This window comes from Melopsittacus undulatus, chromosome 2 (assembly GCF_012275295.1).
Source record: "Melopsittacus undulatus isolate bMelUnd1 chromosome 2, bMelUnd1.mat.Z, whole genome shotgun sequence".
Taxonomy (NCBI): domain Eukaryota; kingdom Metazoa; phylum Chordata; class Aves; order Psittaciformes; family Psittaculidae; genus Melopsittacus; species Melopsittacus undulatus.
The window spans coordinates 105346089-105364421 of NC_047528.1; the positions used below are offsets into that span (position 1 = coordinate 105346089).

The 18333-nt window shown below is 40.8% G+C and overlaps 1 protein-coding gene across 1 annotated transcript; it reads right to left on the reverse strand.

Moving 5' to 3' along the window:
• Positions 1-4828: 4828 nt before the first annotated feature.
• CHMP2B (charged multivesicular body protein 2B) lies at positions 4829-16790 on the reverse strand. The gene is made up of 6 exons (XM_034060125.1): positions 16626-16790; positions 13416-13507; positions 10652-10846; positions 8181-8283; positions 6979-7085; positions 4829-6817 (listed from the first exon to the last, which is right to left on the reverse strand). The coding sequence occupies exons 1-6, from the start codon at positions 16657-16659 to the stop codon at positions 6704-6706; spliced, it is 645 nt and encodes a 214-aa protein (XP_033916016.1). The 5' UTR covers positions 16660-16790; the 3' UTR covers positions 4829-6703.
• Between the last annotated feature and the right edge of the window lie 1543 nt (positions 16791-18333).

Sequence of the window (18333 nt, forward strand, 5' to 3'; positions counted from 1 at the left end):
CACTCCACTAATTGAAAATAATCCCTTATTTGTCATTCCCTAGCCTAGAGAGATAATTGGGAGAAACAAATCCAGTGCCAGAGCTCAAGCTATCAGAAAGTCAGGCACTGAGAAAGCAGAATTAATGACTGTAGTACTCACCAGGGATAGATTATCCAGCCATCTCATCAGCCCTGCTTATTGTTATTAGAATCGCCCATTACTATATACGTATTTTCTGACTATTTTTCCAGGGCTGAAATTGAGTACACACCAGTAGTACTGGCCAGGTACGTTTTAGTTTTCCATAAAACAGACCAGATGATTTAGAAAATATCTAGATAATAGGCCCACAGAAAGCAAAAGGAGTTTAGTGTTCAAGACCACTTAGAATCAACATGTACAAGTTAAGTGCTCTCTCTAGTGTATGTTAAATTACCCATGATACCTATTACAGTGACCATAGCCCTGTTCAGCTATGGAAATCAGGCCCCTAGATTTAAATATAATACATTTTTAGGGATGAATGCACTACTGTAACCCCTTAATTTGAAAGAATACTTCAATTTGAGAACTCAAAGGGGAAGTGTTGCATTGTGTACTCTCCAGGCTGTTCTCATCACTAGCATAGGTTATCTACTACAGCAGGGAAAGACCAAGCTGTAGCCTTTATTCACCCCGTTTATCAACAGATCATAAACTTTCCAAATGGATGAAAGATGAATGCAGTTGAGAAGATTCGCACTCAGTAAAGTTGGTGGCATATATCTGTGTACCTTTCGTCTTATATGATCTAGTGTTATGTATGTTGAAACTATCTGATATATATAAAACCTATTTATATTCTAAATTATTTTCTTAATTACAAAGGACTCTTGGAAATGCTATAAACCTGTACCTCCCTCTGCCCCACCCAATAAAGTATTCTTATACATTTGGTATTCCAGGTAATGGTTTGTAGTTCTGTTTTGGTAACACTATTTCAGTTGTGTATTGTGCTGATGCACTTACTTATTTTAGCATGTTGTACTAGTTAATTCAAGAGCAGACTTACCGTAACCAGCAGAGGCTAATTGCAGCAGCATAGCAAAATAAAATAAAAACTGACAAATAATGCTGCTTTCTTGCTAAAGAATAACAAAAGGCAAAGAGGAGAAAAAGCAGCCACCATTTAAACACATCTACCTATTGCCCCAGAAATACAAATTAGAGCAGAACTGTTTAAAGAAAAAAGCCAGATGAAACCAATTTGATGTGCTGCAGCCATTAGACTTAAAGGGAGTGACTTGATTGTCACATATCACACTTGACTGGGAAAAAAACCTCTAGATAAGGCTTCTGAGGGATAGTTTTATAAACCTGCAAGTAAGGGTCTAGTTGCCCATTTGACTAACATGAGCTGCACTATTTTTCTTTGTGGGTGGTTTGTTTTTCCTGCTAATTTTCCCCTGGTAACTTTTGGCAGGGTGATAAAACTAGAATAGAGGCTAAACCAAGATGTTTTGAGAGTACATGAATCTGTGGTTCACCTACCTCTGGAGTACTGTGTAGCATTCTGTCCCTCTCATCTGAAGGACACAACAAACCTAGAAAAGACCTCCATACAGGCAAAGCTGGTGATCAAAGGTTAAGAGGAACTGTTTAAGCTACTGTCTCTCTTTCAGATTTAATGTGTGTGCATTGAATGCTATAGTTTCTACTGAATCATAAGCTGTGTTGAAAGGCTGGATGAAAGCAGGCTGTTCACCATCCTGCCTCGTGTTAAGAACTAAGAGTAAACACGTGAAGCTGGAAAGAAGCTTAAGGAAAAATACAAGTGTTTTTTCATATGGTGGGGTAAAAATCTATGGAACTTCTCCACTAAAAAAAATGTGGGTGCCAGAAGTTTATCTATATGGACAAGTTCACAGATGAGAAAGCCACCCTAGGCTGTTGTATACAGTAGAATATATATTGCTCTGGAAGTGCTCTGAATTCAAAACAGTTACAGGTTGGAAGAGTTACAGGGGAGGAAGAGGCATTTGTGTTTATCTTGTTCTTGTATTTTCCTGGGCATTGCTCAAGGGCACTGGTGGAGAAGGATTCAAGGACCTCAGTATGATCCACTGGAACCATTCTTCGGTGAGTGCATTGCTGTTCTTGGATGGAGGACTTTCAAATTCAGTTACTAGTGAGGTGTCACCAAAGATAAAAGAGTTTAAGGATTGAGTGGGTTGGGTATTTTTCAGCCTGCTAAGAGTGATTTACAAAGGAATTTGTTCCTCCATAGGGGATGCAATTTTGTTATAGAGAGCTAGAAGGTCCTAACCATATTTGAAATAAATATAAACAAGCCTGCAAACCTACACCACTTCTCACTCTGCTACTTAAAGTGTTTTATACAGATTACAACTGCAGGACTTAAAAGGTAACTGTTAACAGAAACACTAGCTAATAGCCTTAGTGCAGCAGTCTTACTGACACCAAAAAGCAATACCTTTATTCACGTTCTTGAAATACCACATAGATAAATACCTCAGAATTATTCCCTATTTTGACAGCCATTACAAGGTTAAAGTGCAGACTTCATTCAGAAAGGCCATAAACCTTAGTGTTTGTCGTGGTTTAAACCAAGTCCCCCTACTCCTGGAGAGTTAGGAAGGAAAATCCAAAGAATGTAGCCCCCACGGATTGAGATAAGAACGGTTCAATTGCTAAGGCATAACACAAAACCCCTACTGCCATTTACTACTACAAATAATAATGATACAGCAAACAACAAGTGAAGAGAATACAACACCCCACCAGCCACCGACCCATAACTCACTCCACCCTGCCCGGCTGAGCACCGCATGCTACCTCCTCCATTTTCCTCTAGAGCTCTACCACTCCAGCCCTCTCCTTCCCAGTATGCATCCTCGGCATCACGTGCTATGGTATGGAATACCTCATTGCCTAGCCTGGGTCAGGTGTCCTGTCTCTCCTTCCTCCCGGACTCCCCTCCTCCACCTGACTGGAAAAAACCTTGAACAAAAACACCCTCAAAACATGCTCAAGCCATGACATTATCCACCCCTTATTCCATACCATTCACGTCATGCCCAGATCCCACATTTTCAATACACCATCACTCTTAAGTCCACCCCTCGATCATGAGACATCTCTATGTTGCATCTGTGGAATGATGGCCTGAAGTATCTGGGCCCACCAGGCTCAAAATCATTCACTGTCCCCTTCAGCAGTTCTACAGCTTGCTGTTGGGGACTCCATACAGCTGCCTTCCACTTCCAATGCTTCCAAAGCACTGGAGGGGCCCAGTGGATCAGATACTTGGCCATACTGTCCCACATGCCCAGCCACTCATGACTGTCCAGCCTTGGGGACAGTCTCCTGGTGCTCCTATATCCTTGTCTAACCCTAGACAAGACCCAAACCTGACTCTGCTTAACTTTTGGGATCAGACAAAATGATTGTGGATAGAACACACTCTGTGTGTGTGCCACCATGCTGATCCCTATCACAATCAGCAGGCAGGTCCCAAGGGCACCCAAAAGCCATTCATAACCGTCAGAACTCTCAGCTGCTGCTGCTGCACTTGTCACTGGGGCTGATGTAGCTGCTGTGCTTGCCAGTTCTCCCACCACCAGCTTCTCTTCTCCTGAGTCCGGATCTTCCTCCTCTGCCTTGCTGGGAAGTGCTGCGTGGTCTCCTGTATCCTGCTGGGGCTCGGCAGATGACTCCCGGGGAATATTCTCGTACGCTGCAGGGTTCAGAACGGCGGCAGGACTTGGTTCCTCCACTGCCTTGCTGGGAAGTGCTGCGTAGTCTCCTGCATCCTGCTGGGGGTCGGCGGGCGACTTCCGGGGGACACTCTCGGCCGTCGGAGGGTCGGGAACGGCCGCGGGACTCACCCCCCCCGCTGCCTGATCCTGCTGCTCAGCTACCGCCCTGCTCTGCTCCTCCCCCTCCTGTTCCCGCTGCTCTGCCACAGCCGTTTGGCTCCCTGTGCCGCTCTCCCTGGCAGCCTCAGCTGCCGGCAGCTCCCGGGGCTGCTCCTTCCTGGCTTCACGCAGCTCCACGCAGACGACGATGAGGATAAGGACAAGGACGGCGAAGAGCAGTGGGACGGCCTGGTACAAGTCCAAGTCCACGGCCATGTCCATCCCCCCCTGCTGCCGGAGCCCCACCTTATTACAAGCCTCCGACACAAACACATCCAATCCATACACAAAGTACCCGGCAAAATCCCGAAACCGCGAGATCCAGAGAAAAACCTCTAAGAGCCAATAAATCAGCATTGTGACAAGAGACTATAAATCCGCTCAGATCTGTTCTTATCTCAAACCCTCGGGCCCCACGTTGGGCGCCAAAAATGTCGTGGTTTAAACCAAGTCCCCCTACTCCCGGAGAGTTAGGAAGGAAAATCCAAAGAATGTAGCCCCCACGGATTGAGATAAGAACGGTTTAATTGCTAAGGCATAACACAAAACCCCTACTGCCATTTACTACTACAAATAATAATGATACAGCAAACAACAAGTGAAGAGAATACAACACCCCACCAGCCACTGACCCATAACTCACTATTTTCCTCCGAGCTCTCTTTCCCCCTCCAGCTCTCTCTTTCCCAATATACATCCTCGGCATCACGTGCTATGGTATGGAATACACCTCATTGCCTAGCCTGGGTCAGGTGTCCTGTCTCTCCTTCCTCCCGGCCTCCCCTCCTCCACCTGACTGGAAAAAACCTTGAACAAAAACACCCTCAAAACATGCTCAAACCATGACAGTGTTCAATCAAAATACAATCAATCAGTAAAATTTTTTACCTTATTTGACACGATGGTTTCTCCTTCAATGCCTAAGAGCACTATTTGGTTACAGATAGAAGGAAATGCAAAGTTGATCAAGTCTGTACCAAATGTTGAGTTTAAATTAAAGCAAGCAAGTTGGACAAGCAAGTACAACAAATGTTATGCTGTTTTATAGCTCAGTTCAAAATGAAATTTATCACAGCTAAAAGGAGTCCAAAGAAAGACCACTAAGAGGCAGATGTGCAAGACTAACCCTACAGAGGACAAAGTTGTTGTGGGAAAAAAAAAGACTTTTATTAGATTTTTACAAAACTTGTAAGAAAGAAAACAAAAATCACCTTATAGTGGATAAATGAAATATATAAACTTACACACTCCTACCCACTACCTCACAGATGCATATTTTGTCCATTACTTCCTTCAAATAGAAAGAATAAACACCTGCACTTCTATGCCAAAACCCAGATGATACAACAACAGTAGATCATAGAGGTTATGGTTTTCTGCTACACCTTCTATATCAGTGCAAAGTCTCTCTCTGCAGTTTGTCCTCCCCAGTTATCCCAGTTTCAGTCTTGGGAGGAGATATTTTACTTTTCTCTTTTTAAAGTCAAGACGATTTTGTTGTTTCTGTTCAGTGAACAGCCCCACTACATCAGCACAAATGAGGGGCAAATAATCTCCAGCAGAGCAAAGGGCTGAGGAACTTCACACTATCTAGGAAGTCGCAACCAGGAACTGCATTCTCAGATTTTGTTATCTATTTAAAATATCAGCAGTTTTTTACTTGATTAGCCCAATGCATTCTACTTACAGCTAGAATCATGCTTATGTGGTTCAGAGACCATAGAAAAACCTTCACAGAACAAGAACACTTTTATTATAGTGTTTAGGGGAGTAATTATTATGTATCATCCAAAATTGTTCTCAAAACTAAGATTTCATTTAGCTTATCAATGTGATCAATTGCATCTTAGTAAACAATACAATTATGCACAGTTATCTTCCATTAAGAAATACTGTAAAATATATACAAATGTTGTTTCAGGCAAATGTCCTTTTCTCAAGTGCACAAGCTGCATTTCTGAACTTCAGCACTGAGTCCCATCAAGTGCACACAGAGATCTCACTGTAGTCTTTGTGAAACCATCTTATTTACCAGTTTGCTCACTTTTCAAAGACTCACTCTGAAAAGAATTACAAGGTACAAGATTTATATACATAAAGGCACAGCAATTCTGTTGAAACCAGCTATGTTACAGTACAATATAGTTCCATCAGTGCCTTTCATGCAACAAAGTTCACTACCAAATTTTAATCTTTTAACTGCAGAAGGACTGCATCCTTCCCTTTTGGCAAAAAGAATAACCAGCTATTAATTAATCAACTCAAAGTTAATATAGGAACTTGAAAGAAATACATAAAATATCTTTTCTTTCTGCCTAAATTTGCTAGACTTTCAAGGCTATTTCTCCTCAAAAGAGCAAATGTGAAGTTTCATTTGTGCTAAGATGACAGACTAAGAGTTTTTCGATATAGTTTTATAAAAATGACATATCTTATATGGGTGCCATCCTAGGAGGCATCACCAGCAGCCACAGACAATTTTAAAGATAGATCAGGAACTGAGACAGAAGATTTTGAATTCAGAGGACAGATTCAGATCTGGTATAAATAAATTTAACATTAGAATTACATCTTTGGTTGGTCCAGTGCTCAGAAAGAATCCATGCAATGGACATACCAAGCATACTTCGAGCAAAATGATTCAAAATATTCTTCCCTTCTCCTGCTCCCAGTACCAACTTCAAGTTGTCGCTCCTGAAGCTTCCAAGTTTCCCTACACATCAGTTGCACTGAAAGAGTATTTGCACTTTTTACATCTGCCTGCAGCTGAATAATTAGAAAGCAGACTGTATATTGCCACTGAGCTAATCTACTCCCAAAGCTTTGAGCTGCCGTTCAATCTCTTCATCTGATATGGTAGCAGCTTTTGATGTTGATGCAGATGGCAAGCCTCTGGCAGCTGACGGGGCTTTGGCCATCTAAAAGAAGACAGAAATTGAGTTCAGTCACAATAATACATGTTGGGACCAAGGTGACTTCTAGCATAAAACTGTATGTAACAGCTGCTTAAAAAAAAAAAAAAGAAAGAAAAAGGGAATAAAGGGGAAAAAGCACCTCAAGTGGATGAAAATTGCCATACCTTTCCAGAGATTTCAATTCCTATCTCATCAAGCACTTGGTTAACAATATCTTGGCTTTCTTCCTCTTCATCAGAAGCATCAAAAATATCATCCAGAGTATCATTAACTTAGAAGAAATAAAGAAAAAAAATTAAAAATCAAACCCATGCTGTATTAAGGAAAAAGATTATTAATATTACCTACTCTTCTACTCCTACTCTTCTACCCACCCAGAATGTAACAGTAATACCACTGTATAGGATACCAACAGAAAGCACCTGTATATTGGTTTCTCACCTCTGCCTTGCAAAGCCTGTGAGCACACCTACAGCAATAACAGGGTAAGGCATTCCTGCTGCTATAAAAACTATTCAGTTTCACCAGAACAGTTCAGTTGCTCTATCATCTATCTATCTATCTATCTATCTATCTATCTATCTATCTATCTCTCACTAGATTTTAACTTTTCTTAAAAGTATCTTCCATAATTCCACAAAAATCCATTTTCTCCTCTTCTTCCAAGTAAGCTGAGAAATTAACTACTTGGCTAACAATGTATATTGCAACAAAACAGTTCTGTGCTGCTGAGGTATTCACATCTTGCTCAACAATATACTTTTGAGTCTATTCTACTTACTTCAGCTAACACAGTAACAGGAATTAGGACAGGAAGGAGACTGTGCTAGCAACACCAGGAAGTTTGGTATTATTAAGGTGACAGTAGACAGATACAATTGGGAATAGGAAACTTGCCACTCCCCAAGAAGTTGTTTGTAGCTTAAAATTAAAAAAGGAGACAGAACACCATGTATGTAAAGCTCAGATTATCAGTAATATCTAAGTTAAGTGAACCAGAAGAACACGCACATGCAGAACCATCAGCTACAGAAAGGACATTTGTCAAGTACCCCTACCAGTTATGCCAACAAGGTTTGAACAGGTCTTAAACCCTCTTCCCTTCCAGTATGTTCTTTCTAGAAGTATGATGGATGTTTTGCATGAAGACGGGAAGGAATTGGATGTAGATTCAGTACACAGAGCTACTAAAAAGCCTAAGGCTCAGCCTCCCTGCTCAGACATGCACTGTTTTATTTGCTCTTCACTTTTGCTATTAATCTCATTAATTGTAGATATAAAACTTCAAGTATCAGTATTTCTAGGTTGTACCCTTCCAACAGCAGTGTGGGCTGGGGTTAGCTGTTCCTTGCAGTGTGGAACTTACTCATTTCTTCAGTCATTTCCATCTTCATGTTTTCCTTTTGGAAATTCTGCATTGTTTGTAGTGTCTTTTGTGGATCCATCTTCTTATTAACTGTTTGCATTGTCTATTAATATTGAAAAAACCCTTTATCATACAACAAGACATTAGTAAATATCAATATATACCTTCAGAAGAAATCAGACTTCTCTAATAAAAAATTATAAACATACAACAGATCAATAGTACAGTCTGCACCTAGTAAGAAATTTTGCTATTATCCTAACAGATATGCTTTTAAACATACGCATCTTTCTTTGTACCATGTTCATTCTCTTGGCTGTGTATTACGAAAAATCTGCCTGATTTAAATGAAAAGAATGAGACAACACTTCTTAACTTGCATGCTATGGCCTTACTTTTAAAGAGGTAAATGGCTGCAGGTTTTTTATTCAGTAAGGAATATTTATTTTAACCACTACTGGAGACTAGGCATTAAATTGCAAGTGTTTCTTTATGTCAATTTAATGGAAAAAAATACTTTTCTCTGAAAAGCAAATATCCAAGTGTTCAGGAAATACATATTAGCTTAGTGTGAACCTCTGTAATGGGTAGAGACTTTTTTTGCCATAGTGTAATAAACATTATCTGTTTCACTACAAGTATGCAGCATTGCCTATGCAGGCACTCGTATTTAAAACTTTTTTGTTTCCTAAGAAGCAAGCTATTGTACCTCTTATAGGACATCTAAACCTAAATATAAATGTGAACAATTCAGGCAAAGTTTCAACCAGCTTTGAAAAGGTAAGAGTTGGTTAATTAAAATGGATGCTATCAAGCTACTACAGCTCCTACCAGCTTCACTGAAGCTTTTCTGAGTTTGTTTAAAGTGACAATGTATTATGCTTCTAATGTTACTTGAATGTGAAAGACCATGCTCACACTCATATTAGAATTTAAAAAGTTGCTCTGGATCTAGAGGGCGTTGGTTCTTTAGAATTCTTTTACAAGTGTTGTAGATGACTTTACGGTGTCCAAAATTAGTGCCAAACATGCTAAAAAGTATACAGAAAATACTTTGAAAGCTTCACATTCATGTATTTATCTTGCTTGTTGAAGTAACTGATTCTATATATTTTCCACTGATAGTTGTATGAGATTAAGAATAATTTAGAAAGTTCAAAATGCACAAGTGAACACTTTTTCAAACTTTCCATGTTGATAAGGAAAACTACTCAGTTTAAAAGTGACCAAAAGAATTTAACACCATCCCCTCCAATAAAGTTACACAAACTAGTCCACAGAAGTAGCTTCTGTATTCCAAATAACAGCACTTTTCTGATGCTTGACATTTTTTTTATATATATATTTTTATTTGGTTGGGTTTTTTCTTACTGACTTACCCTTCACAATTAGTCTATTGACACTTTGGTTTTGATAAATTTATCTTGCAGATAACAAGTTAACCATGTAATAATCAAAAAGCAAGACCAACTAGTTCACACGCAACACCACTGCAGGAATACCGAGCAAGCTGTTTTACCTGACTGGATGCACAGTCAGACAAACCTCCCCACTTTGTAGGTTAGACAGGAAGGATGACAAGTCTGCAGCAGAGCCACAACTTTTTAATCACTGAAGGGCTGACAACTGCCAACACACTGCTCCTAAAAGATATCTGATAGCAAAGCCTTAACAGTAATTACTTCTTGCACTAAGCTGCATAGCATTACTGCATTTAAATGGCACACGACTGGATTCAACTTGGACTGTGATAAAACCACAGGTTGTCTACAATGATGTGTGCCAACTCTGTTTCCTACATCACAAGCTAAACAATCCTGTTTGCCAAAAGCAAATTCCCTACTTATTAATTCAGGGAAATAGGGAAAGTTCTCAAAAATGAAAAATGAAAAAAATGAACTCTGATAACTCTGATTTTTCAGACTTTCATGAAGTAAGATTTGTGAGAAAACTTAATGCAATACTGTTTCTTTAGAACACAGAGTGAGAATGACAGGGAACTCCAGATCTGACTTCCTTAGGAAATTAAGATCTGAAGCAATAACCTACTTTTTGCACAAGCCATAAAGCTACTGTGACACACTGCCTTGATTTCTATATGAAGCATGCCCTACTTTTGTCCTGCAAAAACTGCTTGTGACAAGATACACAGACAAGACACCAGCAGCACGGTTTGGAATTTTTTTTAAAGCAAGTTCTTCCACTTGCATTAGAGTTCATTTTTATCATGCTAACATTTAACAGATATCTAGCCCAAGAAAATATGCTTAGTTAGGTGCTAACTGGCTGGATTGACTAAGTAAATATTTCATAGTATGAATCAAACTACATTTTCCTACTTATCCTCAACACCATTTGGGTTATTAAGCAGAAGGATTTATCCTTAAATTACCATAACCAAATTAACACAACTTAACTTTTGCAACCATATGCTGCATTCTAATGTAAAAGAATGTCCTGTAACACCTTACCTTTGCTGTAGTTGACATAGCTCCCGCCATCTTCATCTGAGAGTTCATGACCTTTGTTTGAGTTGACATAGAAGTGACTTTAGAACTAACAGCGTAAGTTCGATTTTTCTGCTTCCGCAGTTGTACAAGCTGTTTTGCCAGCACTTTGCAGGCTTCCTTGTTACCAGTCTTAGCCATTTTCTTTATTTCCAGTTCCTGTTAAAAAAGGTATTAAGATTAATTGTACAGATTTTTCATTCATTCAAAGACTATAATTAAACCTAATATTAAATTCCAAAAATTAACTATCCTCTTGATTTTTCTAAAAACATTTAATGTTACATAGTCATATTTGCTTTTTTACCAAGACTATTTAGTAGAATAAATGTAATGCTGTTATGACTTCACCAGAAGAAGAAAACACCATAAAACTGAATTATAGCACGGTAGCAGAGTCTTCCCCAAAAGACTTCAACATCTGTATAACATCACATTCATTTATATGTGCACTTTCAATTACATATCTGGATAGGGAATAACACTTCAAAAAACCCAAACCATCCAAACCTTAAAGGGGTTATTTAGCCCAGAGGTACCAGGAAAAGGTTTGAGACTAATTCTGTCAGCTGGGATTTTTCAAAGTATGCCTTCTGGTTTGTGAGTTGGTAGTGTAAACTTTCCAGCTTATTTTTCTTTGTCAGGTTTTTTAAGAAGGGCTTGCCATAATAGCTCAGTTCTTTGTCTATGTACAGTTGTATATTTTGATTTTTACCACTAGGTAGAAGCAGCTTTTAAAGACCAGCTTTCTCCTGTGACTCTTTGGAAGAATATATCTGCTATGGCAACACCATTACTCCACTTCATGTGTGCTGGTGGTCTGCACTTTTAAGATATATTGCCCTGAAAAGGTAATATTGATCTCCAAGACAGGCAAAATGGTCATGATAAAAGGAAACCAACCCACTGTATTAGCCTTTCTACTAGGAAAAATAAGGAGTAAAGTTTACTGCAGAGATGGCACTGGCACAAAGTCATCTCTGTAAATCTGTCGTTTCTGAAAGGCTGTGTCATACGTACTATTTTTAACCCAAGAAGGTACAGATAAGCAAATATGGAGTATAGGGCTGCTTAAACATCAGAGACCTCAAATATACATAAAACTATTCTCTCTAAGTAAGCTCACAGAAACCACAAAAACAAATTTCTGTAGCATGCCAAGAACATTATGTTTTTTTTCCTTATACCTCAAGAACAGTGAAGGATGGGAGGAATTAGTTTGCACACTGGCACACACTAGTTTGCAGCCTAATTTTAAGAGCAAACATTTGAAAATAGGGATTTCTTAGATATGAAATACCTATGTAAAATCCATAACATGATTTTCAAACTGAAATACAAACCTACACCAACCGTTGCTAAGTCACTGCAGATAATCCCTCTGAGAAATCATACCCTACATATAGATGATTTTATTCTTACGTAAGAATAATTTGGGTAAAGAGTTGCGATACATTATTTGCTTCTGAGAGGTTTGGGGCAAGCTTATTAATGGCAGTTATATTCTTCTGGAAAAAAAACATAATCAAAATTCAGATAGTCATACGAGGTTACTGAACTGAAACAGAACTGTCTGCATACTTTAAGGCAGTTTTATATGTAGAATTAATATAACTGAGTTTTCTCAGGATAGTACACCACAGTTAAGGAAAGAAAAGTCTTTTTGAAGAAAGTACCCAACAAAGTTTTCTGAGATAGACTGACAGGCCCTTGGCCCTTTTTCACCTGATCTGCCTCTGAAGATTAGTATTTATCATCCACTGATCTTCTCATCCTAACAGCAGATTTTAACTTTTTAAAAGACATATTTCACTTCTCCTTTCTTCTTCCCCTCAGAAATCCAGTATTTCTGAAACAATTTACTGTGGTAAGTAACCAAAATTTCAACACAAGTATTCATGAAAATTAAGGTATTTCCAGAGTCAGAATATCTCATACTGGAAAATGCCTTATCTATGAGGAACCTGCTATATCTTGCATGTTCAAAACTTCCAGAAACAATTTCTCTGATCCCTTTTAGCTTATGATTCTTATCTCTTGATATTCATACAACCTGCTGCCATGGAACAACACCTCAATAACTACTGAAACAGTGGCTGGATTTGCATAGCTTTTCCCACAGTCTGAGCATGCCTTCATGCATCAAAACTCCACCATCTGTCACATCCATTTATCTGATTATACTGCCACATAGGTGCAACTGAATACTTGATAGCTCACACACAAAAAGTTTTAAATAGATCTTATTTAGTCAGACAATTTTCCTGTTAGCAGCTAGTTTTAGGGAAGTTGTATATAAACCAAAATAACGTCCCTATGGGGTACTGAGGATATTCTAACTTCCCAAGTATTCTCTCCCACTAGGTAACATGACAGCACTGACACTTCTGTTAGTTTTACCACAAAACCACTGATTTACAAGCCTGCATTGTAAGAGCATTTCTTATCTTTCAGAAGGTTCCTTCTGAGAATGGAGGAAAAAATGAACATGGTTATTTTTATTTAAACAGTTTCAGGCCTTTCCTATCTTAAAGACTGAGCATTACTTTTATATAGTATTTTTTTCCAACACAATTTCAATAACTAAAAACTCAAAAAGGGGAAGACAACTTTGATAGTGTACAATTATTCTACATTGAGTTATATCTTTAGAACTCTGCAAGTTTTCTGTTGTACTGGACCGGTGTGTTTGGTTTTAGAGTAAAATAAAGTTCCCTGCTCTACTTACCAGTTGTTTTTCCTGTTTTTCGAGTGCTGCTCTATCTCTGGTTATAGCCCTCTGTGTACCTCTTAACTCTCGATTTTGCTCCTTTATTATATCTGGAAAGAAAATATTTATAGCTGGGAAAAGTTTTCAATACTACATGAACATCTTATCTGCTAAGTACCCTGCAGACATGCAGTATGTTTGACAGCCACCCTTTGTTCAGACTCAATTGTCAGCATTTCAAATCAATGAAATATTAGCAAAATACAATTTTAGGTATACAAATCATTGTTTCAGCAGCATAGGCCATATCCTGTAGGAAAATGGCAATTTTCCCTAATATGTTTCTTTGCACCACAACCACAGCAAATGCCTTAACCACACAAGAAGAGCTGGGTACACACACTTTTCTGCAAGCTCAACTCTCATTTGGCAATAACATATTCATTATGAGCCCACTGCTTTTCAACCAGTCAGGCATAACTGCAACACATAGACCAGCTGAAAAAAGCTTGTATATGACATCTCAGAGCAGTTATGGAGGTTCCAAGTCCATTAAAACAGTGAAGATATTCTCAGACACAAGGTCTGGATCCTGCTCTTCTCTGTCCTTACTCTAGTTCGATGGATATCACTCTGCTCCACAAACATACCACGTTTGTGCAGCCCAACTTCACTTCAGACTATAAAGCAATAGTGTTCAAACTTTTTCAATTAGCAGATGCTTAAAAAATTAAGATATGAAAGTGCAGGCCTTTATAGCAAGTTTAAGTTTCCTGACAACTGGTGTAGGCAACAGAAGCTTGAACACTGTCAGGTACAACTATCGTCTTGCAGAGGAGTTTTGTCCACTGTAATATTTAAAAATTATTTACCAGTAACATCTATTTATTAAAGCAAGTATTAATAGATGGCATTATTTACAATATAGACATTAATCATGCTAGTTGCAATTAACTTTTGTTAGAGTTTACAGCACATGCTTAGGTGTGATTCACCCGGACAAAGGTAAAGAGGTTTGCATCTGATTCAGCATCCTCTGACTTTTAGAGAGGAAAGGCGTTAGTACTTTTACGATGAAATTCATCTGCTCCTAAAGTATACGTCTACATGATAGCAGATAAACTTTGTGTGGGAGTTTAAAAGGAGGAGACCGTCACATAAACTTTGTGTAGACTTGTTCTTCTAATCCACAGAAGTAACGTCATGGCGGGGCACCACTACTACACTTACAAAGTTTGAGGGAGGTGAAAATCAATACAAAGAATCAGAGTTGCTAATGGAAATAGAGGCATGTAGGATAATTCTAAAAACTGCTGCCACCGTTTTAATTCTGTATTAAGACTTACAATGTTTTTTCTACAAACAGAAAGAAACGTGTGTGTTCTTTGTTCCCACAACCATAAACACTGTAAAACTTTCATTGCTGAAATTATTTCAACCTTAAGTTTGATTCAGAAAAAAACTGGACCTTTGGTGGCATTTTAAAGAGGGCATATACACTACTCCTTACCGCCAATTATTTTTGTCCAAATAAATGCATATTCCAAACAAACTTCAGAGAGCTGTTTTTTTAGTGCTACTACTGCTCTGAGACCTAGACAAAAAGGATCTTCAGGAGATGTAGGCTTTTCTATGGACAATAACAAAGAGCTGAAAGATGACACAGAATATAACACTTCATTCTTCACACTGGCAAAGCAGCAGTGAATATTATTCTGAAAACAACGCTACAGGCAAGTAATTTTGAAGGTAGACAAATATATTACTAACATAGCTGTACTTGTGAAAATGAAAAAGCTTAACAGCTACATACAAGACTGTATTTTCTAAGTACAATAACTATTAAAAAAAAATCCCTTAGCGTATAAAGCTCGAGAAGCAGGAACTTCAAGATGATAAGAAACAAGAACTATACTTCAGTCATGAGACAATAAGTGTGAGCACAATGCTTATTTCTGTTGTTTCTGATCTCACAGTGGCTCAAACTAGGGACAGCAATAAACTGAAACAACTATCCACAGTTAAAGGCCCTTTCATTTTTGTTTGTTGGGTTTTTTTTGTTAATTTAAGGCTAAGATAAGAACTTGGTTCTGTTTCTCTATGGTAGCTGACACAAATTAGTAGCTTTACCCCAGCATAATACAAGACGGGGTACACCTGAGGCAGCCTTTTGCCAGTAGTCACTTCCACAGCCTTGCACACCAGGGTCGGAAGTGCCTCTATTCCTTAGAACAGGTTAGACGAGAGACACCCAGCAGGGCTTGACCTAGCTCCTACAACCCGCCTTGGTCACGGAAGCTTAGTGTCATCTCCATATTCCTCCCCTCCCAGCTGTGCACCCCGAGCACTGACAATGGGACAAGTGGAATACATACGTAGGCCTCCTTAGCGACATACAATTGGTTGACGCACAGCATCATTTTTTGGTGAGCCATTTTCAAACATGGACCCACCTGATCTGTCACAGGGCGCCCAACATGCCCACCAACCAGCTAGCTCTGGGGCTCACCAAGCCCCAGCCAGCCTCTGCCTCACAGCCACACTTAGGGCACATTTGGAGGGCTGATCGCCCACAGGACTGCTGTCAGGTAAGCGACCTTTTCTTGGCTTTACCTTGGAGATCATTAATTCTGCATAACTGTAAGCGTTCTGTTGACAGAGCAACTACTAAAACATTCAGACCCACTTGTTTTGAAACGCACGTACAAAGCCGAGGGGGCTCCAGCGGCTCCCTGTCATGCTGTCATGCTCGACCGCCTCCTGCCCCGCATACAGGGGGCTTCCGCAGGCCCGCACCGCTCGCACCCCTGTTCGCTCTCAGCTCCAGCAACTCTTTGCGGGCCTGCTCCGTTCCCTCGCTACCAACGAGAGACGTTGTTATTCCTCCTCCTTCACCCACAGACCGGGAGGGATCGCCAGGACTCAGTTCCCCCTGTCCCAGGGGGCCGGCCCGGGGACTCCCTGCCGCCTCGCCTGGCTGGTGAGTCACCCCGGCTGGCTGGGGCCTCCTCTTCTTCCTACGAGCTCCCGCTCCGCCGGGACACAGGGCCCGAGGCCGCCCCGCGATCATCGCCACCCCCTCCCCCGGGCTCCCGCTGCCCCCCGAGCTCAGGCCAGGGCCAGGTCTGCGCCCGGGACCTTACGAGGGCTGGGGGCAGCCACTGCGGGCTGCCGAGGGGGACCGGTGGGGCCCTCCCCCTGGAGCCGGCTGCCTAGCGCCCCACTCACCGTCCACAGTCTTCTTCTTGAAGAGAGAGGCCATGGCGGCAGCCGGACCTGAAATCACCAGACCCCAACTATCGCCTCTGTGAGCTTCCACCTCCTCCTCAGGTGACCAGGAAGCGGCCCGGCCGCGCAAACCCACCCGGCTCCACCTCCCCGCCGGCGAAGGGCGGGACGGGGCCGGGCCTGGACGGCCGCGCCGCGCTGACCCCGCCTTCCCCAGCGGCTTGGGGCGGCCGCTGAGCGAGTTGAGCGGGGAGGGTTCTTTTTGGCTTGGGGGAGAGGCTGACTCGAACGGGGCAGAGGCGGTAGCGGTGGTTTTCTGGTGCATGGGCTTGGTTGCCCCCGGGCCGAGGGAGAAGCGCTCCAGGACCGTGCCGGGGGTACCAGTTGGGGTCCCGGCTGAGGGAGCGCGGGGAAGCCCCTAGTGGAGGCGGTGTGCGACCGGGTCAGGCAGGGCAGTGCCGTGGCATACCCCCCGTGCACCACTGGATGGTTGGGGGGGGGGGGAGGGGGAAGGCAATTTTTTTATGTTTAATTAGTAAATTAAACTCAGCAGCATAGTGTTCTTCGGGTTCACCGCCTTTCATCGTGCAAATTCGCGCATGGGTAGCGGTAGAGATCTGGGCTCGGATCACAGTTAAACTCTTTGAGGGGTTCGTTTCTGCCCGCAGTGTGAGGAGCGCCAGGCTGAAGGAGCCGTGTGTTGAGCGCAGTGCTCCAGCAGCCGCTGATAAGTACACTGTGGGGTTTGGGATGTTTCATTAAGGAACATTTAGACTTTGGGCTCTTGCCTGGAGCCAGTGTCATGACTGGACAATCATACAACGTTTTTGGCTGCAAGGGACGTTAAAGACCATATAGTTCCAGCCCCCGTGCCACGGGCAGGGATACCTTCCACTAGGCCAGGTTGCTCCAGGCCCCACTCAACCTGATCTTGATAACTGATAGCCTTAATTTTCTAAGATAAGCCTTTACGGGTCGCAGCTACCCTGGTGCACAAGATGAGAGAGTATGGAAAAAGGAATAATATTTTTCTTGGTTTTCAAGGTCTTCTTACAATCCTTAATTTTTAATAAGGTAGTTCAATAATGTAGCTGTGGTTTCATCATCAGCAATTATCTACATATGCATCATGACCTTAGGAAATAAAAACAGCAATAGTAGAAAATACAGAGCTATTGGTTTGAATACTGGCTAGATATAGCTAGATATACCTTCACTAAAGTACAAGCACTGCGGGGTTTATATTAATTTGCAAGGAAAACCAAATGATTGGAATGTGGTAATGCATTTTGATAGCTAGATATAAATTTAACCTGAGGAAGGATTGTAACTTTATGGTGGTAGTACCTAATAAGTCACATTTTTATAACCTTGCACTGAAAAAACAATCTATTAGAATATTATAATAGCTGTGTTAAGATGTACGTGGATGTAGGAAGGTATAAACTACGTATTTTGTGTCACCATGTCTTGATTTTTTCTGAAAATACTGTTTTTATCACAAATAACATTTTTTTTTGATGTTTTTCACATGGCCTTTCACTTATTTTTCACTGAATGTGCTAGACTGAAATCCAGATCATATGTGATGGCATATATACCATGGAAGATTAACAATTCACTATGAGATAGATTAAATAAAACACCCTTTACAAGTTTATTCCTGTATGTCTGTACTGTCTGTTAGATCAGATTGGTCAGGGATGAC

Coding starts and splice junctions, on each gene's coding strand:
- CHMP2B (XM_034060125.1), bottom strand. CDS start 16,659: ATGGCCTCTCTCTTCAAGAAGAAGACTGTGGACG. Junction 7,086..8,180: donor GGAAATGACTGAAGAAATGA/GTAAGTTCCACA, acceptor ATTTCTTCTAAG/TTAATGATACTCTGGATGAT. Junction 6,818..6,978: donor GAATTGAAATCTCTGGAAAG/GTATGGCAATTT, acceptor GTCTTCTTTTAG/ATGGCCAAAGCCCCGTCAGC.